Below are 27862 nucleotides of genomic sequence, written 5' to 3'. Positions count from 1 at the left end.
GCAAAATAAGTCCTGCTCTTTTTCAAACTGACCTAACATGTCCTCGAGGATCGTCCACAACTTCCGGGCTGTCACCAGCGGCTACTGAGGCCCACGCGATACAAATACAGATGTTAAGAAGGCATGTAACAAGGGGCTCATCAGTGGACTACTGAGGTTTTCTTAAAGAAGAGTTAAGTCACACAGGCCAGTGTGGTAGTGCACACCTGTAATCCTCACACTCGGGCTCAAGGCCAGACCAAGCTACGTGAGACCCCATCTTAAAGAGAAGGGCATCAGTTCCGCATATTCCTAAGCCCCCTGCATCAGTGTTACCTGTGCCAGTGTTGCCTGTTCACATCTTGGTCCTGATTTTAAAACCATTCACTTCACCCGGGTGACTGACTGGCCTGAGGTAATACAAACCTGCATGTTGACACTGAATGAGAAATTCTCAAGAGTGACTGTGGCACCCTGAACAACTCTCAGTCTTGACAGCCCTAAAGCCATCAAATGGTGGCGGCTATGGGGTCAGTCCTGCGGTGAGACTCCTCCAAAGACTCCTTTTCCAAAACCATCTCACCCCGGCTATGTAAATATACCTGTTGATGCTATGGGAACAGATGGGGGAAAGGTTGTATATTCTGTTGCTATGGAGAAATGGAGGCAGGGGTGAAGCAGAAGACTTGTAAGGTTAAAGCCTTACCTCCTGACACTGATGTCATCTTTCTGAAGCTTAGTGTTCTTTTTATCTGGTTCTGGTTTTAGAAAAATCTCACGAGATAGCCCTAGTTGGCATAGCACGTCTTATGTAAAATAGGTTGGCCTTGAACTTGTGGCAAGTCTTGCCCCTGCATCCTGAGTGCTGGTATTATAGGTGTATACCATCATGTTTAGTACAACAAACCGATTTTTTTTTTCAAGAAAAGGATTTGTGTATCCCAGGCTGGCCTGAAACCTGGTGCTGGAAGTATCACCGTGACCGGTGTTAGTAAATAGAAGGAATACATTTTTATCTTCTTTCATAAAACATGGAACATAGAAAGCTAATTTGGTCCTCCCCTGCTTCAACATGTCTCAATACAACCTTGATAATAAGAACCAGAAGTCTGGAAGTACAGTGGCTATTAAATGTGACTGACAGCCAGAGAGCCTCATTTTTGGTCAAGGTAACCGATACACAGAAAGATGAGCTAATTTGGCTGAGATCACAGAGGTAGCAAATGGCGAGTTAAGTTTAGACTCGAACTAGTATAGTCTCTTTAGGTACTGTGAAGAGCAGGCCTCCTGTGTTCATTTTCCATTGCTATAATAAATATCTGACATAATTAACTTATAAAGAGAAAAGGTTTATTTTGGCTCACAGAATTGGAGGGTTCATGTTCATAATCATTTGGGCATTGCCTTGGGGCTAATAGTAGGGCAGGGCATCATAGTGGGAGCTATGGCAGAGCAGAACCTCTTATGTCATGGCCAAGGAGTACAAGAGAGATTGGGAGCCAAGGGTCCACTTTGAGGGTGTGCCTCTAATGACTTGAAAGCCCCCTCAACTAGGCTCAGCTCTTTAAAGGTTCCACCACCTCCCAATAGCTCTAAGCTGAGGACCAATCCCTTAAGACATGGCATGGCTTCATTCCAGATTTAAGCCATAGCATTTCCTCTCTGAGCTCTGAACTTTTCCTTGTTATTGGTTAACAAAAGGCAAACAACAGTACCAGTATGTCCCATTTTATAGAGTGAAAGTTGGGGGTAAAAACTACAGACAGTCCAGATTCTCCTACTGAATCCATCTGTAAGGATCCAAGACAGAGAATAAAACCCTGTTTCCATGAGGTTCAACATAGACAATCTTTCTCCCATGACTACAGCAGGTCATTGCTGGAAGTACAAATTGACCACTGGAACCACTGAGCTGGCACTGGACCATCCAAAACAGAAACAACCAGCTTGTCTTGTTGCAGATGCAAAATCAGTGCAGGTCCCGAATATCTTGGATTGTAATTTCAAGCCTAGATTCCCACCCAGGATGCACAAGGCTGGAAGAATCATCCTGATGTACCTACCTTTCCAGAGAGAATCACCTACTGACCCACAGGGAAATAAGGCCCCACCTTAGCAGAAGGCAGAAAGGCTGAGCACAGAAACTGTTTATGCTGGGACTTGGGGCAGCAACACATAGTCCTTGAAAATGTTCATTAACTAGCAGATGCGATGCTCTGCAGGTCTGCAGGAGACACACGACATTTTGTGGGGAGAGGGCAAGTTTTACATTTGGAATGTGGAAAAGAGGAGAATTCTACTGGCTTCTCAGGATACAGACACTTCTCTGATCACCTGCTGAGATACCCGGACAATTCTAGGAGCCAGTGTGAGCCTGATGGACGATAAGAAAGCATCCCAACCAACTGCTGTATGATTGCCAATTATGTGGAAACATTTTATGAATTAAGGTTATGGGCCAACTAAAACAAGGATTCTTGCCCCATGGAGATAAAGTTCTAAACAACACTCAGTTAGTGCTAAATTAAGAATCTCTTTGTGAGAGCTCACTACTACATGCTTTGTGACCTGCTTACAATTCTTTGGAGTCCCAAACTAGTTGAAATGACACCAAACGTAGACATCCCTTCTCTCTACAGAAAAAGAGGGAGGGAAGAAGGAATGAAAGAGAAGAGTCCAGATAGTGGTAGATTTTTCCAAATAGGAGGAAAAATGCCCAAATACTAAAATAGCACAAAATATATCAAACTTTAAAGTTCTGGGAATTCAGAGACTTTTTTTTTTTTTTTTTAAATATACAGTTTTTCTCTACCAAATTAATTGGGGCCATCAACACCATAGATCAATCTTCAAAAATAAAAATCCAAGTCCAGGATCCTTCTGGATCCTCCAGAAGGAAAATGGCCCCCAAACCAGCCTTTCTAGATTAACTTTTCCTGAAGAATATAGACATTTAAAAACAATGTGCTTTCGCACTGAGGTATGATCTGCATGTAACGAGAACACAGATTTTTAACTTCACAGGTACGGAGTTTGACTTGTGTCTGCCTATACCTGTGTAGCCAACAAAGCAAGTAAGACCTCTCCAGTCCTCTAGAAAGTCCCCTCTCCAGGCAAGCCCTCTTTCCGGCAATCCAGAGGCTGCCACACGGATTAAACGTCACACTGTCACTCGCATACAGCCAGCATCATGGGCTTGAGCTCTATTTATGTTATCTAACCCTTATGGTCTTACTCTGTTCTCGAGAACACAGTTCCCATTTTATGGATGAAGAAATCGAGGCTCAGATACTGGAGAAATAAAGTCAGCCTCATGGAACTGGAATTTGTGTCCTAGATACACCGAGCTTAATCTTAGAGGCATTGGCTTCCAAAATCCCCACCTGCTCCTCTCTTCCCATAAATGGAGAAGGCTAAAAGCCACCCACTGAGGAAGTACTTTAAAATATAAACTAGAGGGGTCAGGATAAACTTTCAGAGAAACTAGAGCGGGGAGAGAAAGAGGCAGTCTTAGCAACTGCCTTCTGCGAAGCCTAAGAAGCAATCCCAGATGAAAACAAAACCCGCAAAAATGATACTGGTCCTGGCTGTATAACGAGTAGGGGGAGGCTGCGGATGGAGGCCTTCAAGGCTCCTCTACATGGTTGCCATTATCCAGCTCAGCTGCCGGAACCCGCTGTGTTAAAGGCAGGAGAGTGGCATGTCCTGGGAAAGCACCTGGGTTATTTATCATTAAGTATAACCCCGCTACACTATATTTTATTATGCTGTCTTTGGAAGGAAGATAATACAAGTATGGTTAATTTGCTTCTCTTCTTTATCTATACAGTGTCATGACCCATCGTGGCTTTGTCCCATGAAATTGGTTTTTTCAACCCCAAAGAAACCCACAAGAAAGTCTCCCTAAAAATTCCATTAATAACCTCTTTCAGCGCGTATAGGTTGCAGGGTCTGGAACTAAGAATGTTTTAATCTCTCCAGCAAAACAATGTCTCATAATGATGTACAGGACTATTGCCGCACTGATGAAGAATCATACATAATTCAGCACCTTTCACTTTGGCACCACTGTGATATCCTCATTAGCCGTGGCTCACAGTGTCTGTCAGATGGTGTCCATGCGAACGCAGGCATTATATTGTCTTTGAGATGTGCAGCTGCTTCCATGACACTGGCAGTCTATAAAAACATGACGCCAGTTTGTTTTATTTAGTTCTAAACCTTCCAGTTTGTAAAAACAAGGCCGACACGGAGCCTGACATGAGGCAGGGGAAATAATTAGCTCTCATTTTCTCAGCCTCCTATTTCCTTCTCCCCGCTGGGTTCCCTTTCCACTAAACCACCACATGTCAGTCGAAATGGGAGGCAATTAGTGGGCTCATTTCAGTCCCCACAACTGTGCTGAAAAGAAAGTATTTATGATGGCACAATGAACAGCTGAAAGATTAAATAACATTTGCCTTTTGAAAAGAAAATGACTTCTAGCTAAATGGGCAATTTTTGATTATTCTCAAACAAGCTTAGAGTAGTTGGTTTTTAAAATACAAGAAAGGAAAATGAGTCATTTTTAGGTGAAAGAATCAAATAAAACTTGACACAGTAATGCAAATAACTGATGTTTTATTGCAAAATATGTAAATGTGTTATACCCTTCACAATGGCTCGTGTCGAAGGTCAGGGCAGACCGGTGCCAAGTACACACCAGTGGAGGTAAGGTTGTCGTATCGCCTTTTGGGGGGTTGTTATGGGAGTTGTGTATGAAAAGGGACCTTAGGGATATAAAGCGAAACAAATCCAGTGAGATCCACTTTCAGAGGGCACTTACGCTTGAGTATCTAAGGTGGTTCGGATGATAGTTAACAGGCTCAGAAAGGGCTTTAAAAACTGTTTAAAATCGGAAGGCAGTTGTTTCATATATATATGTATGTATGTATATGTATATATATATGAATAGTTTTGCTATTGATTTGCTATATTTAATTAGGAATATTCTGTGTTGGATTGGTTTCTTAATGAAGAGAGACAGTGATCTGACTTAGCTAAGTGTTCATCCAATTCTTTCAATGCTGAGATATTTGTTGCCTTTTGACTTTTACTCAGGACCCTCAGACTATAAAGATGGCTACCTGTTAAGTTGTTCCCCTATCCCATGATTCTAGGGGTGGTGGGAAACAGTAGATTTCTGAAAGAGCCCCGACCTGGGAATAAGCACTGCCCATCAGTGGAGCCATTTTCAATCCAAACTCCAATGTCCGGGCTTGGTAAAGTGTCTTGTCTTTGCATTCTAGTGCCTTGAATTTTATTGTAACTAATCAGTCTGGGTTTTTTTTGTTTTTAGTTCATTATTCTCAAGACCTATAAGTCTCAATACAAAACTGACCAGCGGTACACAGGGGCTTCTAAAAGCAAAGACCATACCCACAACTCTACCTACCATCTAGGAATCACCAACTATGCTGACCCCAGAGGGTTTCAATAGACAGGCACAAATTTAGATTTCCCCTCTGTCTCTATGAGTCCGTTTTTACTTTTCACAAATCTAAATCCTGCCTTTTGATTCACACAATATGGTCAGTGTGAGACAATGTGAGTCAGTGTTGATTCAGGAGACAGGCGACCATGGCTTCATTAAAAGACTTAGAGCTGTCCCCGAGCTAACAGAATCCTGATAAACAGCACGGACACGTCTGTCATTTACTTAAGCCTGTGTTTGCTCCCATGTGCTACATCGTCGTCTGCTATTCTTAAAGGTGTTCATAATCCTAAGGAAGATTAAGAAGGCTCCCAGAGTGTGCTAGAGGCAGCTCCCCTCAGCCGATTCTCACCTCTCTTCCCAGCCAAGTTCAGGGATGTCAGGTCGGTAACCTGACATCAGTCATGGTAGACATATTTACGCCACCCAGATCTGGAAGTGCTACCTAGCAGTCCCTGGCATGTACAAGGGGCTGTCCAGCCATCAGCAAGCACGTGCTGAGTACGGCACCCTGATCAGCTCTAGCTCTACAGGCGGCTATCCAACCCACTGGACAGAGCACACTGCCACACTCTGTAATTAGAAATCAGCAGCGACTTAGAAAACTGTAACTGCATTTGCTTCTGTGCCGTCAATTAAAACTCATTTTTCTTTCTCTTTTTAAAAGACTACTTTAGGGCACTTTGATTGGCATGTTAAAGCTGGACGTATTTAATGTGACTAGCTGGACCAAACTGGAGACCACTACTGCAGCCTGCGGCTCCCTGGCCATCGCCTCTCAAGTTTCCTCCAGCTTTCGCTTTCTTTCTTCTTGTTAATTCTGTGATACGAACACTTAAGATTCCCCTTCCTAGCCAGGCAGCGGTGGTGCACGCCTTTAATCCCAGCACTCGGGAGGCAGAGCCAAGCGGATCTTTGTGAGTTCAAGGCCAGCCTGGTCTACAGAGCGAGATCCAGGACAGTCAGGGCTACACAGTGAAACTCTATCTTCAAAAACCAAAAGAAAAAGAAAAAAATTTCCCCTTTCTTGTGAAATTTTAAGTTCCCCATTCAGTAGTGTTAACTACGACACTGTGCCATGCTGTGGCTCTTTAGGACTTACTCCCTTTGCAAATCGTATGGTTTGGTTAGTCCTTCCCTGTTTCTTCCTCCCTAAAACCTGTATGTCTTCTAGAATTCTGCCACTGCAAGCTTTAATACTTAGGTACATGTACAAAGACATGTCTGTGCGCATAGCCCCTCCTCCATAGCTGATCATGGGGAATGAACTTCCTTCTACTGAATTTATAATACCTCCAGTAACCATCAGAGTAGAGAAAAGCTCTGCTCTCAGCTGTTCTGGAATCGACAGAAGGCATTGGCTTCATGCATGCTTACAGAATCCTTTTCTTGAGGCCCTGTTATTTTAGCTATTTTTATCTATCCATTTACAAAAATTACATAATAGTTAAAAAAAAAAACCTCTTTGACAGTTTCCGATATTTATAGTATTCTGAGAAAGGGCCTGGTGATTCAATTCAGTTTATTAAATGCAACATTTTGTAAGTATTCTAATAAAGGCCTCCGCACAATACAAGTGAGAGGCAGAGGTATGTGCATTTTTGGTCAATAAGGACCGGAGCCATTGGATACTGCACTGCCTCTGTGGTGCCAGAGAAGCAGCCAGGTTCGCACAGGACAAGACTTGGGGAGGAAGAGGAAGAAAGTCAGGGAGAGTCCTCCAGGGACAGCCAACCTCCTGAGGAACATTGCCAATCTGCCTCAAAATCCTCCTTATTTTCTCCTCCTGGGCCTCTCACGAGAGGTCTTCCGTCTCCTCAGAAAACCCCTCCAAAGTAAATCCGAAGTGATGGCCACATGGAGAGGGCTCCTTGGCCTGGACCCAGTTCCCTGTTGGGAAATGCTGGGAGACAGGAGGTGATGTGTCTGCTAGGGCAAGTGACGAGTGCAGGCCTGCGGGCACACAGCCCCACCATGCTTCTTCTGTCTTACGGGGCCGGGGCAGGGACAGATAAGGACTCCGGGTAGAGCGTGACAGTTTGGCACTCACCGGCAACGGATGCCGTCCCGCTGCGCCTGCTTTTGCATTTTCATGACGCAAAGTCCCAGAAGAGCTTGGTGAGAAAAGTACTGGGTGATTTGATAGTTTATCCCTTGGCAAATTGAGCATCAATACTCCTGACTGGTGAGCTGATAAGAGACATAATAATAAACTCTATGCAGCTGAATATTTCAATAAAAAGGGTGGTTGCTGCCCTGGGGAGTGCACGGAGCTGCCTGAGTTTCTAGAAGCTGCCTTCCTTTGTACCAAGCCAAAGGCGTTTCAGCACAAAACACAAAGCCTTTTTCACACAAAACAGAAATTGCCAGAGTATAGTATTAACTGATCAAAATCCAACTGATCACCAATGCATGTACTCGGAGGGGATGATGGCACTTTCCAGAAGGAGGCGGTGGCTGGAGCTGCCCCTTATTAGGTAGAGGCTCTGGACAAGGCACTTCAGCTCTCTCCATGGTTTCCTCCTGGAAAGGCTAACACAGGCTGCTGTTCCCTATCATGCTGAGTTGAAAAGATGGCATTAAATATGTTTGCAAAGTGTCTGTCAGAAGTACGATGTGGTAATAGGTATCAGAGGAATTAGAGCTATTTCCTGCCTCTCACGTGGGAGACACTCAGGCTTAGGAAGACCCAATTTTTCCTAGGTTGATTGTCATAATTTCCATAGATGTGCGTGTGCGTGCTCGCGCTATTTAAATAAATAATTAACTTTGCTCTTTAGAAAGGGTCAAATAGTGCGGCAACTCTCAACCAATGGGTCGAGAACTCCACAAGGATCACACACCAGATATTTACATTACAATTCATAACAGTAGCAAAGTTACAGTTACATAATAACAACGAAATGATTTTTATGGTTGGGGTTCACCACAACCTGAGGAACTGTATTAAAAGACAGCGCGTCAGGAAGGTTGAGAAAGCAGTGAAACAGAGTAAGGCCATTCTCATTTGAGTATCGCCATTGGCACAAGCATGCTTTCCCCTCCCTGCTAGGTTGTTTTAGGACAGGAAATGAAAAAGGACATTTTGCTTGTGGGAGGAAGCCTGGGTCATGCATGGTGCCGAAGCCTGGAAGATCCTGCATCTTCAGAAGGGGGCAGCAGTAAAGACAAAGATCATGGACTGGGTGTCAGGCAGCCATCTTGGCTCCTGGTGAAGGCGCACACATTCAGACATGGACGGGTTCCTAAGGTTCTTTGACTCAGCTTCACGCCATAAACCATTTGGTGGAAAACGGCAGCTAACACAAGTAATTTCATCCAGATTCTTAGGACACAGGTTGACCTCTTATAATGCAAGGGTTTTCCCTCTGCAGCTATTTGTACATAAAGTCACATTTTAATTTTTGTTCTTTTTTTTTTTTTTTTTTTTTCTGAGACAGGTTTTCTCTGTGTAGCTTTGCGCCTTTCCTGGAACTCACTTTGGAGACCAGGCTGGCCTCGAACTCACAGAGATCCACCTGCCTCTGCCTCCCGAGTGCTGGGATTAAAGGTGTGCGCCACCACGGCCACCGCCGCCCCCCCCCCCCCCCCACACACCCGGCTTAATTTTTGTTCTTGGTGGGCCTCAAGTTATTGAGATGGCATAACACTTGAAATGACCTCAGCAGGCTCATGTCTGGGACACTTTTTCCTTAGTTGGTGGTTCTCTCTTTCTCTTTCTTTTAAAAGACTTGTTTGTTTGTTTAATGTATGAGTGCTCTATCTGCATGTACGCCTTTATGCCAGAAAAGGGCATCAAGCTCCACTATAGATGGTTGTGAGCCACCTTGTGGTTGCTGGGACGTGAACTCAGGACCTCAGAAAGAGCAGCCAGTGCTCTTAACCTCTGAGTCATCGCTCTAGTCTCAGTGCTTCTCTTTTGGAAAGCTGCGGAATGTTTAGGAGGTGGGGTCTCATTGGTGGAAGAAGGTCGCTAGGGGCGGGCCTTCGAAGGCTCTATCTGGCCTCTTGTTCCCATCACGCTCTTTGCTTCCTTGTCTACCGTGATGTCAGCATCCTCTACCACGAGCTCCCCGCTAAGAACTGAACTGCTGCACACGCCTTCCCCGCCACAGTGGTCTGAAATCCTCTGAAACCGTGCTCCAAAATGCAGCTGTCTTCCCTGAAGTCATCTCTGCGGGCACTTTGCTACAGCAATGCAAAGGTGAGTAACACCACTTCTCGGTGTATGTAGTTACTCAATACTCCCTCTCAGAGGCAAAGAGAAGAAGTTGTCATTATTTTCACGAGAGGAATCGCTGTCACACATTATTCCCAGTGGCTCCTGTTGGAACATACTTCTCATTTTACTTGTGGAAGAAAAGGTGACATGAAGCAGAGGGTTCTGGGAGGATTTCAGAATCCCAGTGCTTCTTGGGAGTTTTTGTTTGTTTGTTTGTTTCTAGTCATCGAGGTGGTTGCAAAGGTAGGTTTATGAGAACCTGGTTAACTGGGATTTTGAGGAAGTCTTTTTTTAAATGGGTTCTACTCTACCTTTAATGGGTCAAGGTAATAAGACTTTTATAAGACTTCTCATATGAACTATAATTTCCATTCAGAGCATGCTTATGAAGAAGTATTTTGTAATTTAGGGTGTTAGCGTGCCGTAATGGAGTACTGAAGAACTAGACAGTAATCTATTCTGTGACTGTTTTTTGAGTTTAGAGATGGCTTAAATGAGTTAGCATATATACAATAAAAACGAAAACTAAGCCATAATTTTTGGACCTATCTGTTGTCACCCCATCCCAAGCTAGTCACACACTTTGTCTTGTTCCTTAATCAATGGTGATAATATTGTGTCCCGTGCATTTGACATAAATGCCAGGGGACTGATGAGATGGCGTTCAGAAAATATCATAAAATACTTAAGCTTTTCAGAAAGTCTCTAGACAGGTTTTATTCATTATATTCAGGTAACTATTTTGTAGTGGCCCAGTCAACCTTTTCAAGCTCCAGTTCCAAATGGAGGCCTTCCCCAAAGCATTTCCTGATTGACCCCATGCCAGTTACTTCCTTATGCGTTTGGGACCCTGGCACGGCACCCACACAATAGGGCTTCCTTTTGATCTGTCACTCCATAACACCATCCGTCCAGCTGCTGGGCTAGAAACCTTTGTCCCAGACCTGGCTCCTCTCTCCTCCTTTTCACCCCGTCTCCCTGAGGGTTAAGTCTCATCAGTTCTCAGTGTGTTCCAGTTTGTCCTCATCACTGGATTTTGGTTTTTGGGTTTTTTTGTTTGTTTGTTTTTCGAGACAGAGTTTCTCTGTGTAACAGCCCTGGCTATCCCGGAACTTGCTTTGTAGATCAGACTGCCCTAGAACTCACAGATAGCCTCTGCCTCCCGAGTGCTGGGAATTAAAGGTGTGCTCTGCCACTGTCCAGTCATACTCATCACTTTTAACTTGCTTCTCCTCTTGACTCACAGTTCTTCCCCACACTGGCCTGGCCCTTCCTGGAATCCCCTCCCCCTGCTACTGAGCAATGTTTTAAAAACACAAACCAGCTCTTCCCTGCTCTGTTTGAAACCCTTCGGTTCCTTAGCTTGGCACAATACATGGGTCCTTTGTGTTCAGCAGCCCCTCTCTGCCTTAACTCTAACCACACCACTTCCCCGCTCTGTGTTGAGTCTTCCCAAGGGGAAAAGACTTGAGTTGAGGAAAGGAACCCAAGGGGAGCTTCCTGTGTTTGCCTCGCTTCATGTATACTGGTCCCTCTGCCTTCCACACCCTCTTCCTACCAAACAAATCCCAGGGGTTCTAAACTTTGGATTTTAGCATCATTTTACCAGGGAGACACTAAGACCATCCCTCACTTCCTTCTCATCCACAAGTGGATCTGTATCCAGTGTGTGTGCATGGACCGATGTTGTGTGGTGTTGGAAAATTTCATCATTCTGTAGCACAGCCACTCACTGATCTGGTCTGTTTCCCTCGAGATGCTATGTGTTCCTTGTAAGCCAAGACTGTGCTTCCTGCCTTTGTAGTCTGAGCATTTAGCATAAATCTAGGCATACAGTCACCCTCAGTAACGGACAGCTGAACGAATGGGTAGAATGACAATTCTGGGTAGGTGACCAGGGACAGCAGACTATAGAAAGTTGTACTTGTACATAGCCCAGAACTTAAAAGGTCCTTATTATTATGGTAAAAAAAAAATAGGTCACTGTATTTATTCTCAAATATCTTCATAGCTTCTGAGTTTTACTAAAAAATATTTTTCAGATTTCCACATTAACAAGTACATATTTTTACTAATTAAAAACATTTTCTTGTTTGAAAACCTTTCTTGACAATGTCTCTCAAGGAAAACTTTCCCTCCCTACAAATCATAAAAAGGGCTACATACAGTAAAGAAAGCTTATAGATCATCATGGGTCTGGGGATGTTAAGGAAGGTGGATAGTAACACACACCTTGTTTGCCATCAGACAGACTGAGTGTGCAGCGGCTGGAAGGTCCTTCAGTGCTCCCGGAGAGGGAGGAACTTGACCCTGACCTCATCCTTTCTGCTTCTACCAAGAGCAAACAGACAGGAAGAACAGCGCTCCCTTATTTACGTGACGGGCAGAGGAGAGGACACACAGAGTCCCTTTCCCCAAGCTTTAGTGCATCGATATGCTTCACTGGTGTAGGCAGAACCGTCCCGACAGTGTCCAGAAAGAGGAGCTTTAGAAGTTCCGGGTGAAACTCGACCCTCACGACTTCCAGTCATTCCCAGTCCCCGAGGTCTGGGTCCTGGGACTGGCTTGAAAAGGGCGAGGTTTTGTTAAGCAATAGCCTGGAGACCAGCCAGGCCCGTGCAACCCTTCGCCAGCCACAAGCTACAGGTGGGAGAAGTTAATAGAAGTCCCTTGACTCCTCAAAGCGAAAGTACAAGTTACACAGTGGCTAAAAACAGGCTGGGGCTGGAGAGATGGCTCAGCGGTTAGGAGCATTTGCTCTTTTTCCAGAGGACCTGAATTCGATTCCCAGCATCCACATCAGGTGGTTCACAAACTTCTGTAACTTCAGCTCCAGGGAACACCCTCTTCTAGACTCTAAGGGTACGCATCATGCGCGCGCGCACACACACACACACACACACACACACACACAAAATCAAAAAAAAAAAATCTAATCAGTACTTTCTGTACTAGGATGACAAGCATTTAATCATCTTGTACTCTGATTTAGAGCACATTTATATGCTAGGACTGTGATGGCTCATCTTCCTTGCTGGGTCATCTGAGATCCTCTGGGTATGTCTATGAAGGCATTTCCAGAGAGATTTAACGGAGGAGGGAAAACCCACCCTGAGTGTGGGGGGCTCCCAGACAGAGTGACAAGTGCAAGCATTAGCATCCTGTTTCTCTGATTCCTGAGTGTGGCCGCGATGTGGCTAGCCATGTCACGTGGTCATATCTTCCCCCCATGATGGACTGTATCCCTTCTTAAACCACAAACCCAGATAAGCTTTCTCTCTTAAGTGGCTTCTATCAGGATTCCCTCACAGCAATGAGAAAAGGTAATTCAAACAAACACTCTTTGCATGACGCATAATAATTAATAGAAGCTATTAGCTGTTTACAGTAATCTGAAGTCTCGCAAGCCCACACGCTACCTAGGCAGGTTTTCCCCCTACAGGCTGAAAATGATGTGACGTAAAAGCCTCACGGAATGAGTGCAGGTCAAATGCCCTGCTGTCTGTCCTACTCGAGCTGAAATTCCAGATCTCCACTTTGTCTCCGGTCCGTTCTCTGTGTGGTTTCATACTTCCTTTCCTCAAGAGCCAGGAGCCAGAGTGAGCAATCACCGAAACTCACGCTGCCTGTGTTTTGCTCTGTGCACCCTTGAGCGTTTGGGTGGTCTCCCCTGGTATTCTCTACTGACAGAAATTACACATTTCTCAGATTGGATTCCAGAGGAAGCTGTCAGCTAGGTTCTCTTTTACGAAGTCTTCAGTCTACACTTTTATTCTGAATCCTGTTACCCGGTGGTTGGGGCTGGTGTCTAAAACCGCTGAGTTACAGATTGAAACTACCCAAGGATTTGAACCGTTCGTTACCTGTGGGCCAGTTCCTGGCTTCAAGTGAAAACCAAAAACAAGTTCAAGGTTCACAATCTTTTCCTCGTTTTCTTCAGGCTCCCCTCCTGAATCCTAAAATAGAAAAGCAGATATTGTTATCAGAGACGGTGTTCTCGCCTTGACTTCCCGTGGAAATCAGGTACTCCTCTTTACCCCTGCCACGGGGAAGAGCTCACCAGTGCCCTGCAGCTCGACCCACACTTGCTGGTTAGTCCGGCTCCTGGTTCTGACTGTGAAGGGGTCCCTAGCCCTGAAACCCCTGCCTACACCTGTGCAGTTCTGATAGCTCCTGGTGCTAACCGGTTTTTCCATTCTAATCTCTAATTGAACTTTTATTACTAGATTATGATACAAGTTGTATCTAATGGCTGGAAACAAGAGAGACGACAGAGCTTTGAGAACTCTGCCGAGTGATTTCTCTTGTGCTGTTCCGCTCAGTGTCACTGGCGTGGTTTTCTGGATGCATCTGGCACTGTGCATTTCATTCTAGAAGTGCATTTTGTGCTGGATGCAGACTGAGAGCTTCAAAATACTCAAGGGATTTACACACTCTTTCCAGAGAAGGAATCCGCAGCTTCTCCAGTGTATGTAGACTGAGAGACCCAAGGCTGAGAGATGGGAAGCCATGGCTGTTGGTGAACTAGTACAGCTCTGGGTATTACCTACCAGTATTTGCTAATTTTATAATGAAGCGTGTCATGTACCCTTAGGCTATATTCGTAACAGTATGTTAAGTACAGTAGTCCCTCTTTATTCAGGGTTTTCTTTCCCATGGTTTCAGTAACTTGCAGTCAACTCTGGTCCAAAAAAAGTTAAATAAAAGTTATAGAAAATTGGGGTTGGGGATTTAGCTCAGTGGTAGAGCACTTGCCTAAGCCCTGGGTTCGGTCCTCAGCTTCAGGAAAAAAAAAGTTATAGAAGTAAGCAATTCACAAGTTTTTAAAATAACTTTTTAATGAGTAAACTGTTATACTTATTTTATTACTGGTTATTGTTAATCTCTCACTGGGCCCAGTTTATATATTAAACTCTATCACCGGCCTGTTTGCACAGGAAAAAGCAGTACATACAGGGATTGGTGCTAATCTCGGTTCCAGGCATCTGCAGGGGCTGCTGGGATGTATTCCCATGGATAAGGAGGGGGACTGGTGTTGAATGTTCTGTTTAAATAACACCCCTCCACCCCTCCACCCTCCACCCTCCACCCCTCCACCCCTCCACCCCTCCACCCCAGGGTACGTGGCAACCCAAAGCTCTGTGTGTGTGGCTTCCTTTAGCAACTTAAAGGGTAGAAAAAGGCCTCTAGAACCAGGCATGAGGCCAGAGGCCTTCCCCTACGTTAGTGATGGGTACTATTCTTATCAGGAATGTGTTGTTAATATTTCAAAGCGTGCGGAACAAACGTGTGTAATCTGTACAGATCACAGTCCTCAAAGAGTCTTCTGTTGGACGGATGTAATTAAATTTCACTTCAAACAACAGCTCCAGACTTTAGCAAACTGGGTGTGGATGTGGCAGGTGCCTAGGCCAATAAAAGCCGCGCGCCTTCAGTGAGGAAACCTCACTTACCTTAGTTAGTGGTGGAAAGTGAAACAGGTTCAGGTAATCGTGGGTTAGCTTCTCAATAGCTGACTGCAAGGACAAGATCACGTGACTTTATTAACGACTTGAAGATACCAAAGGGGATTACAATTACTGAGCACACAAAAAAGGACTCTTTATGTAGTTTATAGACTATCTTGGGGATGTTAACATCTATCATTGGTTGAGCCTATGTCTGATTGTCAAAGCAGAGGTGGTAGTTTGCCATCGTTGAAAGGACAGGAAACTACTTCAGAGATGGTAAACCATGGCCCATCCAGCTCCTGTCCCCACAGGTAAGGCCTGCTAGGACCCTACTGCTTGGGCCATACTTGTAGTCAGCTTAGCTCCTTTGTCCTGAAGTCCCTGCCCACACTTCTCCTGGTGCCAGCTGGTAGGCAATCTCCAGCCCACCAGACCTAAGCCTGTACTGCTACTTAACCAACTGATCCCAAATGCACAAATCTGTGCAGAGAGAGAGAGAGAGAGAGAGAGAGAGAGAGAGAGAGAGAGAGAGAGAGAAAACGAAAATCCAGGACAACACGTCTCCTCCAAAAATTACTGATCACAAAATAAAGGACCTGTGGTGGTTTGAAAGAAAATGGTCCCCAAAGGGAGTGTCACTATTAGGAGGTGTGACTTCGTTGGAGGAAGTGTGTCACTGTGGGAGTGGGCTTTGAGGTCTTTTTTGCTCAAGCTTCCCTTGGTGTGACAGCCAGTCGACTTCCTGTTGCCTGTAAGATGTAGCTCTCTTCAGCTCCAGCACCACATCTGCCTGCATGCCACCATGTTCTCCATCATGGTGCTAATGGACTGAACCTCTGAAACTATAAGCGAGCCACCCCAACTAAATGCTTTCTTTATAACAGTTGCCATAGTCATGGTATCTCTTCACAGCAATGAAGACCCTAAGACAGGACCCCAGAGGGAATGACCTCAAAGAACTTGCAAAAAATTCAAGAGAATGATTAAAACTATGTTCAGACAACTCAAGGCAAAATCCAAGAGATGAATGAAATAGGGAGTCAATATAAGATATAAAATATAATTCAATTAAAAAATGAGTGAAGAAAAAGGCCAAATTGAAATGATAGTGGAAATGAAACACCCAGTAAGCCAGACAGGGATGTTAAACCTCAGAGTAAGCAATACATAGAGCTGTCCTTCAAACCTGAGCTGGGTAGGGCAAGTTAGTGCTCCAGTGTTTAGCATATGACTGTCTTGGGGGAACTGGGAACGTAACTGGGCACAGGAGTGGACCATCAAAGCCATTAGGAAGGCTGCAGTCTCTGTCTGAACCAGCAAGGAACATTAAGAATCGTAGAGAAGACAGTTTAGATCAGTGGTTCTCAACCTGTGGGTCAAGACCCCTTGGGAGGGGGCAGGTCAAATGACCCTTTTGCAAGGACCACATATCGGATATCCTGCATATCAGATATTTACATTACAATTCATAACAGTAGCAAAATTACAGTTATGAAGTAGCGATGAAATAATTTTGTGTTGGGGTCACCACATCATGGGGAGCTGTATTAAAGGGCCGCAGCATCAGGACGGGTGAGGACCGCTGCTCTAGATGACGAGGCTTGGCGTATTCGTCAGCCATCACTCAGCTTTCCTGGGAACCGATCAGGTACAGACTAAGAATCCCAAACTAGGAAAACTAGATGCATTTTTTTTTTTTTCTTTTCTAAAACAAAATGAAACCGCCAACAATGTAAGGAACACTTATGGGACACTCAGTTCTGTTCCCGACGTCGGCTCCTTCCCAGGAGGCTCATGGAGAAGGCAGCTGACAGGCTCCGAGGGAGGGACCCCAGAGAGAGAAAAACGATGGTGGCTATCCTGCGCCATCTTGTAGTTTTATCGCCTCCTCTTAGGTTGAGAGACTCGGAATACACAATGACTGTGCCTTCTTCAGTGACAGAACAGGGAAGGAGGACAGCTTCCCTCCGGCAGTGTGTGCACGTGTGCAGCAGACACCTGGCAGGGACCAGGGGAGACCTCTGGTGCGGAATATCCATGGCGCTCGCATTCCAAAGGCTCAGGTCGGAGCCCATTCATGCCAATGGCCCCACAAGTACACTCAGAACCAGTTAGAAGAAGTTCCCACCACCTCTTCCTTCATCTCTTCCTCTCGTGGACATCTGTTTTCTTGAGGCAGGGTGTCTCCCTGCCTGGGGCTCAGCCAGTAGGCTAGGCTGGTTGGCTCTGGGGCCTCACCTGCCTGTCTCTGCTTCCCAGCACTGGGTTACACATGCACCATGCCTGGAATTTGCTGCTTTTTACTCAGGCTCTGGGAATTGAACTCACATCCTCATGCCTGTATGGCAAGTACTTTACCTTCTGAGTTATTTCCTCTGTCCTGCATTACTTTTGAATGGGGTAAAATTCACATACCATAAAAGTGGCTATTGTTTCCTTCAGCGGCATCTACTTCCTTCACAGGGTTATGCAGCCCTTTCTTCTCCAGGGTGTTCTAAAATTTCCATCACCCCAAGGGACTGTGACACTCATTAAACCATCCCTACCCCTTCCCCTCCCTGCCAAACCCACTGGCAACCACATTTCTTCTGTTGGAATCATCTTTTTGTACGCTGTGATGTGTCTCTGTCCTTCCTCACCTGCCTAAGGCTCCTTCTGATTGGCTGATTAAAAAGCTGAATGGCCAATAGCTAGGCAGGAGAGGATAGATGGGACTTCCCGGGAGAGATAGGAACTCTGGGAAAGAATCGGGCATGCCAGCCAGACATGTGCCAGACAGTCAGATGTGCAGTACTGAGGAGAGGTAATGAGCCACGTGGCAAAATGTAGATTAATATAAATGGGTTAGTTTTAAGTTTGAAGAGCTGGTTGTGAACAAGCCTAGCTAAGGCCAGGCTTTCATAATAAAAAGTCTCCAAGTGTCATTATTTGAGAGCTGGTCCAAAGAAAGACCCATAATAATATTCTGTCTCTGTGGTATGCTATTCTGGATACGTTATATACACAGAAGACCAGTGTGGCCCTTCTGTGTCTGGCTTTTCCCATAAGCATCCTTTCAAGGCTGCAGCACGTCTGCATCCCACGATGTGCTCCTTCATCAACAGCTCAGCTGGCCTCCTCTGTTCTCCATTCCCATTTCTGCTAAGGAGTCAGGCAGGCCTTATTTGTTGCTGTTTCAACTTCCTATCTGGAGCTTCAAACCCAGCCTCTCCAGAAGTCAAGTTTCAACAGGTCAGTTCTCAATGCTCTCCAGCTCTGGTCATATCCAGATACCCAGCCTGAAGCTGGAAGCAGTCCAGGGGCTGGGCCTCCCCACTGAGCTTGAGCTATCCCAGGTCTGCTCCAGCCTTCCGCTTCCACCAGACCAGCGAACCATCCACTGCTCCTCTGAACAGAGGCAACCGCTCCTTCCATTCTCTTTGGTCTGTCATTCCCATCCCAATGGACTTCTCCTGTTCTATCCTCCCCCCAGATCCAGTTCAAATCCCCCTTCATCCTCTATCACTGTCTCTCTGCCTCTCTCCACTGGTCAAGATAATGGACTGTCCTTTTCTTCCATCTGCTTGTAAGAAGTTGTGCACGTGTGTTCTATCTCTTCTCTGGGATGGAAATTCCTTTAGGGCAGGGTGATTCTTTGAATTTCCACAGGCCCAGTCTTGCAAGCAGACATGACTGAATTTGATGAGCCATAAGTAGGAAGCTGGGACAGGTCTAATGACACCCACCAGCACAGATGGGACACTTCTGTTGTCCTAGCTGGGTCTAGGAATATTTAAACCACTTCTGATTTGGGAAAGTACCAGAGCTCGCCACTCCCTTCCCCTCGGGCTGACCCTTGAGGAAAGTTGGTAAAGACAGAAGAGGGTAAGGGTGGGTGGGAGCATCTTACTTGGCATCTGCTGCCCAGGACAAGATTTACACAATGTCTCTTTCGGAGCTCAGGCACCTCTGCACTGAGGAAAGTCATTTTTCCTGTAGTGGCACACACCCCAGCCAGGAGAGAGTAAGTTCTCTGCCAGTTTTTGCAGTGGGTGTTCATGCGTGTGTCTTCTTGTCCACCTTGTAGGGGGAAAACATCACAATCCTGCTTTGTCTTGCTCTCTGGTGGATGAGTGCCCAGCCACTGTCCCAAGGTCGCTGAGACACTGCAGACATGGTTCTTACAAGGGCGGGCTCTCTGGAACAACATGAAGGCTCGTTCTCTTTGGACTTTAGTGGGACAGCCATAGAGAAGCTAGGGTGAGGTGCTCGGAGTAAAGTGGGGGGGGGGGGGGGAGGGCTGTTGGCAGAACCTCTGGAGGTGTGGATTTGGGTGAGAAGCTCTCATCATTATTTATTCCCTCCTCCTTTTCTTTCTTTCTTTTTTTTTTTTTTTTGGTTTTTCGAGACAGGGTTTCTCTGCGTAGCTTTGCGCCTTTCCTGGAGCTCACTTGGTAGCCCAGGCTGGCCTCGAACTCACAGAGATCCGCCTGCCTCTGCCTCCCGAGTGCTGGAATTAAAGGCGTGCACCACCAACACCCAGCCTCCCTCCTCCTTTTCTAATCTGTATAAATCCATTCATCCATCCATCCATCCATCCATCCATCCATCCATCCTATTTTGTGGGAGACCAGCTCCCACATTTATTTACCCCAGGGACTCTTGAGGAATGAGGGATAAGAGATTTAGATAGAAATAAAGAGGGGAGAGAAACAGATAGAAAATACAGGATGGCCTTGGGTGGGCCTGGATCCTTATCTACTGGCCTAGAACTTTATTCCAAAGAACTTTTATAACAATGCCAAGGGGCAGGGCAAAAGAGCTCCCTCTTGTTAGATACAGCCAAGTGCAGACCCTTCCAAACACCTGGTCTCAGGCCCGTGGTCCAATCATCCTCTTAGGCAGTCCTGCTGTGTACAGCCACCAGGAAACATAGGTGGGCTCCAACACGCTTTGGTTTTGCAGGAGGGATAAGTAACAGTATTAGGATAGAGCTCAGGCTGGTCTTGAACTTGCAGTTCTCCTGCCAGTACTACGGGCAGACCATGATCCTACCCTCTGTAAGGTTTCTTCATACCGATCTCCAAGAACATCATCCCTCAGATGTCTGCACCTGTTACTACATTTGAGTAGCTATCTGAGAAGCCAAACAAAGAGCTCCAGTTCCTGGGTAGCTGTTCAATTAATTAATTAAGTTTATTCAGTGCTTGGTGCAGAACTTGTGTATACTACCTGAGTGATGTACAACCAGCCCTGGCCGTGAACTGGGTTAAATTGTAGAAAGAATGGCAACAAACAGGAAAACAGGGTTAGTCTGAAACTTTTCAAGACTAAAGTTTGGGGGCATGTTAGGATTTCTGGAGCTACTTGGGGCTTCGGACGAGCACATAGCGTCTGTTGCCGGACAATGACTGCCCACGTCACACATCCTCCTGTGACTTAGATGGTGGCAGTGGCTTTGAGTTCACTTGGGCTGTGCATAAGCTCCAGGCTCCTTAAGGACTTCTCATGAATGTCTGGCCTCTCCAGCTTTAAGTGGGCTAACTGGCCTCCTGCTAGTCCTGGGTCTGGTAGCTGTTCTCTGGGCATCACCCTACCTTAGTTCAGTCCTCTGGCCTGCTAAGCTTCCTCGGGCCTTTCCTCTGGCCCTGTTTCTTCTCCCTTACACACCTCCAGGGCTGTTCTTTCCCCTGGCTAGTGTTCCTTGTCCGAGCCTTCACGACTTCCTTCCAGAAGTCTGCCCTCAGCCCAGCCCCTCTCCTCAGCAGCATCTCTCCCAGGTGTTATTGCGCAGAACCGGATACACCATTTCCTCCCTGGACTAGAGGCTTCCTGGAGTTACAGGGGTGTTACACCATTGTGCCCAGCTAACTGCTGTGGGGTTTTGAGGTGGGAACAGGGGCGGCACGGGTGTGGCAGCTAGTTAGGGACAAGCCCGGAGACATTTCAGCACCTAATGTCCCACACTGGGATGCTTTCATGTCTGTTTGCTAACACGTGACCCACTGTCAATGGCACATGCTCAGTTGATTTATCAATGCTCTCCCACCAGGTACCTTAAAATGAATGATGTGGCCCCTGGAGACGATGCCCATGTCTTTCAAATCTTCCTCATCCAGAAGCAGCAACCGCTTGCCTGTGATGTTGTTTTCCTTAAACAAGCTTGCGTAGCTACTCATCTCTACCGAGGAGTCACCTGGGGGAGAGGGGCAGAAGGCAGGAGATGAGGCTAAATCAGAGCCCAACAAAGTCAACTCCAGAAATAAGAAGGTAATTTATTCCACTTGCCTTTTCTGACGAGCTGCTGGACCCAAAAATACTGCGAAGAGAAGACACACATGGGTCGGGAGGGTCACATACGGGCAGTAGTCATTCTCAACAAGAAAAGCGTGTCCAACAGATTCAGATGTCTCTAACTTAGCCACAGGGGAGGATGAGAGAGTCCTCTTTGTAGTTTAAAGCCTCAAGCTTTGAAATTGGAGATATTTCTTCCATGGGGGGCATTGGGAGGTTGAGAGAGTTCCTTGGAAGAGAGAATCTCCTACAGGCGATCCTATAATGACTTTCCCATTTACATGCACAGGTAGTGACTGCCACGGGACTTGTTTCAGGAACTGTATGAGTAAACAAGGACCACACAGCAGTGGACAGAGAGATGGACAGAATGAGGACCCCCACTAGGTCATGTTTGGCCATGGCAGCCATTTGGAGGGCATGCAAAAGATGGTACTCTCTGTGTCGAGTGAGAAGATTACACCAGGGGTCCCCTTGTCCTTGTACATCATTTGACACCTGTTTCCTGGTGGCCTAACATTACCTCGGTGAAGACACACAGAGAAGAGACCAGTCTCCATCACTCTGGTTCCCTGGGTCCCTTGACAATGGACTTGAAGCTGAATGGCATGGGAGCCACTTAACCTTGCCGCAAAGACTAAAAATAGCTCCTAGAAGTCAGTTCTTTCAAATCAATTTCCTTTCAAAGGAGATGGACCACCCTGGTAGCTGGGGAGAAAGCAATTATGTACAGGGCCAGGGCTGGCAGGAGGCTCGGCTTCTAGGGTTCAAGGAGTGGAGGGAAACAGGAAGCTGAGACCCAGCTTCTTGACTTGGTGGGGCCCAGGCCGCTGCCTCATGCGGAAGGAATCTTACTTCAGACAAACAAAGGGGCAGAGGGAGCATGCCCAGCCCCACACCAGGCTGAGGTCCAGAACAGGTCTCCTGGAATTCCTAATCATGACTCTTTTCTTGAGATGCCTTGGGGTGTCTGTCTCCCTAGGGTGGAGCCCATCCTTGCTAGGGCTAGCTGGCATTTCATCTTTATTTTCTCCTTTATTTAATGATGCCCTTGAGCTTGTAAAATGGACCTGGACCGGCACGGGCCCTAAAGTCTCTCAGCAGTCCTCAGAATGGTTTTGCCGTTGTTAAGGAAGTGGATAGGGAGACAGAACTGGCTACCTGGGATTGCTCCTCAGGGAGTCTATGCGGAGCTGCGTGTAGCCTTCCTGTGGACTTAAGTATCCTGCCTTCTGGGATGTAAGATTATGGGGCGCACTCTGTCCATTCCTCCTGGGGAAGCCAGGGTAAGGAAGGCAGTGAGGCATCTTGTCATTTAATGAGCAGGACTGAGGTGAGAGAGGAACACATATAGGGAGCTCCTGCCAGTCCCCTGTCTCTCTCCGCCATGCTCAAGTCTGCCGCTGGCGTTGCAGGAGAGTTTAAGAATTGAATATTTTTTCAAGTATGTGTATTTGGCATCCTGAATCATAGCTTTTATCTTGCTATTGGTATTACTATATTCTGAAGTATTTATATATATACTCCATATACATATTTACAGGTATGTATATGGAGTATATGTATATGTATTATATAATATAGTATAGCTTTTATCTTGCTATTGGTACTACTATATTCTGGAGTATTTATATATATACTCCATATATATGTATATACATTATATAATATAGTATAGCTTTTATCTTGCTATTGGTATTACTATATTCTGGAGTATTTAATATATACACTCCATATATATGTATTTATATTATATAATGTAGCATAGCTTTTATCTTGCTACCAGTATTACAATATTCTGGAATATTTTCACAGCCAGTTAGGAAGATGGAACCCTCATAAGATTTGAAGAGCTGGTTGCTTTTGCTGGAGTCCTCATTTTCAATCACTATTATAGTATTTATTTCTGCGAAGAGGGGCGTTTGTTAACTTCTGCTAGTCAGACCCAGCTCTCTCTAACTGCACTTGCAAACTTGTGGGCACAGCTGGCGGCTTCCTGTCCAGCTCCCATGAGGCACTAACAGAAGCAGCTTACCACATCGTCTTCAGTCCATGCACCGATCTCAAAGGAAGGCAGCAGCTGCGTGGGAGATACGAAGGAAATGAAAAAGGGAAGCAACATTATCCTGGCCTTTTTGGCTTGTCGGCTCGTCTGTCTCAGCTCTCCTGCAGCTGTGGCTTCCTCTGGCGGGTCAGGTTGAGAGGAAGACAGTCCCCTCAACCTTCAGAGGAGGTTCTCAGTGTCCAAGGATGCTGAGCCCCACAGCCAATTTGCAAATCAGTTCCTGGCAACAATCCCTTCTACCTCACAAGCTGTCTTAAGGGTGGCTTGGTACAACTTAGTGTAGTCTTCTTTGGCACGGGGCTTGGCAGGAATGGCTGTACATGGCACAGCAGGGCCTTGGAATTCTCGGCCAGCAGGAGGATAACAGATAATTTACCATCGGAAATTCCAAAACAACTATAAGTAACCAGGTGGCTTATTTTGCCTGTTCTCACAGGGGTTCCTGGGCTTAAACATGCCCGTTGTGTGGACGAGACAGGCCATGTCCTAAGGCATCTGGGTTCAGAGTTACTCTAACACCGCCTGAAACACTTCCCCGTCAGGGACACGTGTGCAATGGGACTTGGAGGGCACTTCGGCCGGCGCCGCCCACTAAGGGCTAACTAGCAAATACTTCCATAACTTGAAAAGGCCTGTGTCCCACTGGTACAGGCAATAGCTCCAACCAGCTGACTTATCAGGATAAACATTTATTCATGATTCATGAAAGAATATGCCGCAGTCACCCGACCTCTGTTACCGTCTTTTTCTGTGAGCAAATTGGGAAAAAGAATTTGATGGGAGTAGGTATGATCTAAACACTTTTTATATACGCATGAAATTTTCAAAGAATAATAAAAAAAAAAAGAAAAAAAGTTGAATTTAGTTGCTTTTGCTGCTAGTGTGACAATCTGATGGCGGCTAAGTTAAACTTTCCAATTTAGAAATATTTATTGTATAACCACAAGCTCAAACGGCTAGGAAATCCTATAAAGAATTTCATTAGAACTGAGCAAAACACCTGTGGATTATATTTGGGAGAGGCCACTTTCATCATTTTTTTTGCTGTTGTTGTCACTAATGCTCAGTACTTGGCACATTTGCACGTACATGTGTGTGGGCACATGCAAGTATGTATATGAGGGCCAAGGGAGAACCCTGGGTGTCATTTCCTCAGGTACTGCTGACTGGCCTGGAGCTCACCGAGCAGTCTGGGCTGGCTGACCAGTGAGTGCCAGAGACCTATCTGCCTGTCTGCCCCCGGTATTGGGATCAAAGTCCATGCCACAACAGCCAGCTTCTTATGCACCTTCTGGGACTTGAACTCAGGTCCCCATGTACACAAAGCAAGGATTCTACCAACCAAGCTCTCTCTCTAGCCCCACCGGTGTACTTTTTATCACACTGTCTGATAGAATGATACAATTATAGAATGAAGGATGTGTGTGTTCAGTTGCCAAATTATTTGGCAGTCTGCTCAGTGTTGATAGGCAGACAGAGAGCGATGTTTCCTAGCAGATGACAGGGAATGGGAGGCAAGTGGCTTGAGCTGAGGATTGCAGGCCCTGGGGAGAAAGAGAAGGTAAAGAAGAACAGTTAGGTAAGATACTGGCCACGGGGATGAAGTGGGTGTGGCCTGCTCACTAACTGGAGCACAGGAGGCAGTGAAATTGTGTTGGAGGAGAAAGAAAAGAAGCCGATTCTGGGTGTGGCCGAGCAGGTTTTATTATTTTAAACCCTACTGTTTAAAATAAACATGGATGTGCAGACTCTGAGTACCACGTCTAGGTTACAAGGACATAAAGCAAATGCTTGAGTCAGTCATATTCTCCACATACGCTGCCACCCATGTTCTTCCTTCCTCTGAAACACACATGCTACGAGGGAGTCACTGGCACACTCCTCCGCTTTAATAATGTGGACGTGTGACTCAAGGAAGCTCAATAAAGTAGGTGGCAATCAAAGAAAGGCATGACAAGCTTCACTTGTTCATAGGGCAGCTGCATACAGCTGTGGAAACATGCCATCCCTTTTGTATCCCACCACAGATACAAATGTGAATTAAGAGACATCGAGATGCCATAAAGAAGCATGGCTCTGCAGTAAGGCTGGTCTCTACAGGATGTCAGTGCATGTGGGAGTGTGATGTGGGATGTGTGTGTGTGTATGTGTGTGAATGTGATGTGGGGTGTGTGTGTGTGTGTGAATGTGATGTGGGGTGTGTGTGTGAATGTGATGTGGGGTGTGTGTGTGTGTGAATGTAATGTGGGGTGTGTGTGTGAATGTGATGTGGGGTGTGTGTGTGTGAGTGTGATGTGTGTGTGTGTGTGTGAATGTGAGGTGGGGTGTGTGTGTGAGAATGTAATGTGGGGTGTGTGTGTGTGTGGCGTTTTGACTTTTACATCATTTCCATATGTGCTAACAAAACTGAGGAATAAGTATTTCTTGAATAAAGATTGTAAATGAAATAACACCTTCAGTTTTAATGTGCAAAGGACGGCAGAGTTCTTGCCGCTCGCTCTGTGGCTGGCTCATCAACATGATGCCACAGGGAAGACCTGAGCTCTGCCTGCCGCTCCCTCCAGCAGGAGCCTGCAGATGTTTGCAGAGATCAGTGGGAGGAGGGCTGGGACCAGGCACTGCTGCAAGACGGTTTGAATTTGGCAAGACAGGGGCTAAGAGTTAATGATCTCCGGCCACACAGAGGCTCGCTGTCTCCTTCATGTTTCCTGTACCTTGTTAACATATCAGTGCATCTGCTGTCGATGAGTTCTAAGCCTTTCTGTTTTCTTTGGGGATAAAAAAAAAAAAAAAATCCCTCATGACTGCCCCATCACTTTAGTAATTCATTATTTATACTCCAGCAGACTTCAGGGGAGCAGAGCCAGCACTCGTGTGCATGCGCGTGACATGGATTTCTTCAAAGGATGCCGGGATCCAGTCTAACAAAGATCTTATGTACACAGCGACACATAACAAAGGCCTTTACTCTCAAAACGTTTATTGCAAAATGGAGTCTTAGAACAAAGGAAAGCAGAGAGAAGTTCACATCAGAATGAAATGTATGACACCCACTTGGATTTCTGAATGCATCGTGGACTCCGTGCTGGAATATCAAATTCCAACTGCGAAGTTGGCAACTCAACAGTCTTACCACACAGGAGCGCGGTTTAATCTTCCATACAAACATGATACATGGCATTTGGCATAAGACTTGCTCAGAATAACATTGCAATAGAGTGAAGGGGAGAAGATTGTTATGAAACGCAGCAATGATGCCACCTATTAAAAGCTCAAACTCAGGGACAGCAATGTTTTCTAACAGCAGTTTTGTTTTTTTTTTTTATAGTGCAAAAGCAGTGTGTCGCGTCGGAATTAAGAGTATTCTGCACACGCTATAAAAAACAGTGTGTCAGTGCCTGAACTCTACTTTGAAATCACTTACCCCATGCCACAAAGTTTTTCACACAAGCAACAGAGTGCCCACAAAGTTGGGGTCTGAGAAAACATGGCCTGTCCCCGATTTCCTGATAGACGCAGATTTTTTTTTTTTTTTTTAATCACAGAATGCTGTACCTAGAGCGGGCAGCGCTCTGTCCAGCAGGGTGGAGCCTCCGGCAATGCTTATAGTCTACACAGGAAAAAGGTCTTTCTGAAAGCAGCGGACGGTGCCTGACTATAGAAAGAATTATGCCTACTGTGTGTTTGTGGACTCGACTAGTTTCACAAGGCTGCCTACGTCTAGTGTGACAAAAGTCGTTTTTAAAGTATCACTAGGTTTTAAAACCATCTTTCATAAAATTCTTAGCACTCTAATGAAAACTGAAGTTATATACATACATAGTAACTTGTAGGGAAATGGGCCTGGGTCTCTCCTTCCTCTAGTCCTTTTGGTTTAAATGGAGATCAAGTGTGAATACCTCAGCTGGTAAAGTCTAACAAATTCACTGCATTTTTTTTTTTTTTAAAGTTGCTGGTTAAAAAACAAAAACAAACCAAAAACTGTCCTCAGTATTTCCAGAACATCAAAAGCAGTGTATGTGCATGTGTGTGTATGTACCTTCAACCTTATCCCATTGGCGATTTGTGAAACAATAAAAATGTGATTTTGCTTTAAAAAAAAAAAAAAAGAAAGAATTCCCTTTAAATGACTCTGAAGAATGACAGTCTCCACCAGGGCTATACCTTGGTGGAGTCACCTTAGCGCCCCTCCCCCAGGTGGATGCAGTTATTTCATAGGGTTCCTACCAGCAACCATGAGGGGGAGATGAAATCATTTCCACAGACAGGGTTCTGAGAAAAAGCTACAACTTCCTAAAATGCAGGAGGTGTCATTATGGCTCTGAAAAGGCTTGGGTAATCTTGTTTGGGGGAAACCTAGAGCTGGAATCACAGATGTGTAAGGCTTAACAAACTTCCCA

At 45.7% G+C, this 27862-nt stretch overlaps 1 protein-coding gene across 1 annotated transcript in view; it reads right to left on the bottom strand.

Annotated features, from left to right (window-relative positions):
- Map3k20 (mitogen-activated protein kinase kinase kinase 20) overlaps positions 1 to 27862 on the bottom strand; it is a 161473-nt gene that overhangs the window by 13295 nt on the left and 120316 nt on the right. The window contains 5 exon segments of the mRNA XM_028885720.2: positions 13538 to 13630; positions 15128 to 15190; positions 21160 to 21299; positions 21392 to 21422; positions 23433 to 23477. Coding sequence (XP_028741553.2) covers positions 13538 to 13630; positions 15128 to 15190; positions 21160 to 21299; positions 21392 to 21422; positions 23433 to 23477 — 372 coding nt within the window.

The sequence above is a fragment of the Peromyscus leucopus genome, chromosome 4, assembly GCF_004664715.2.
Source record: "Peromyscus leucopus breed LL Stock chromosome 4, UCI_PerLeu_2.1, whole genome shotgun sequence".
Taxonomy (NCBI): domain Eukaryota; kingdom Metazoa; phylum Chordata; class Mammalia; order Rodentia; family Cricetidae; genus Peromyscus; species Peromyscus leucopus.
The sequence above is the reverse complement of the archived record's forward strand: the minus strand, read 5'-3'. Positions and strand labels throughout refer to the sequence as shown.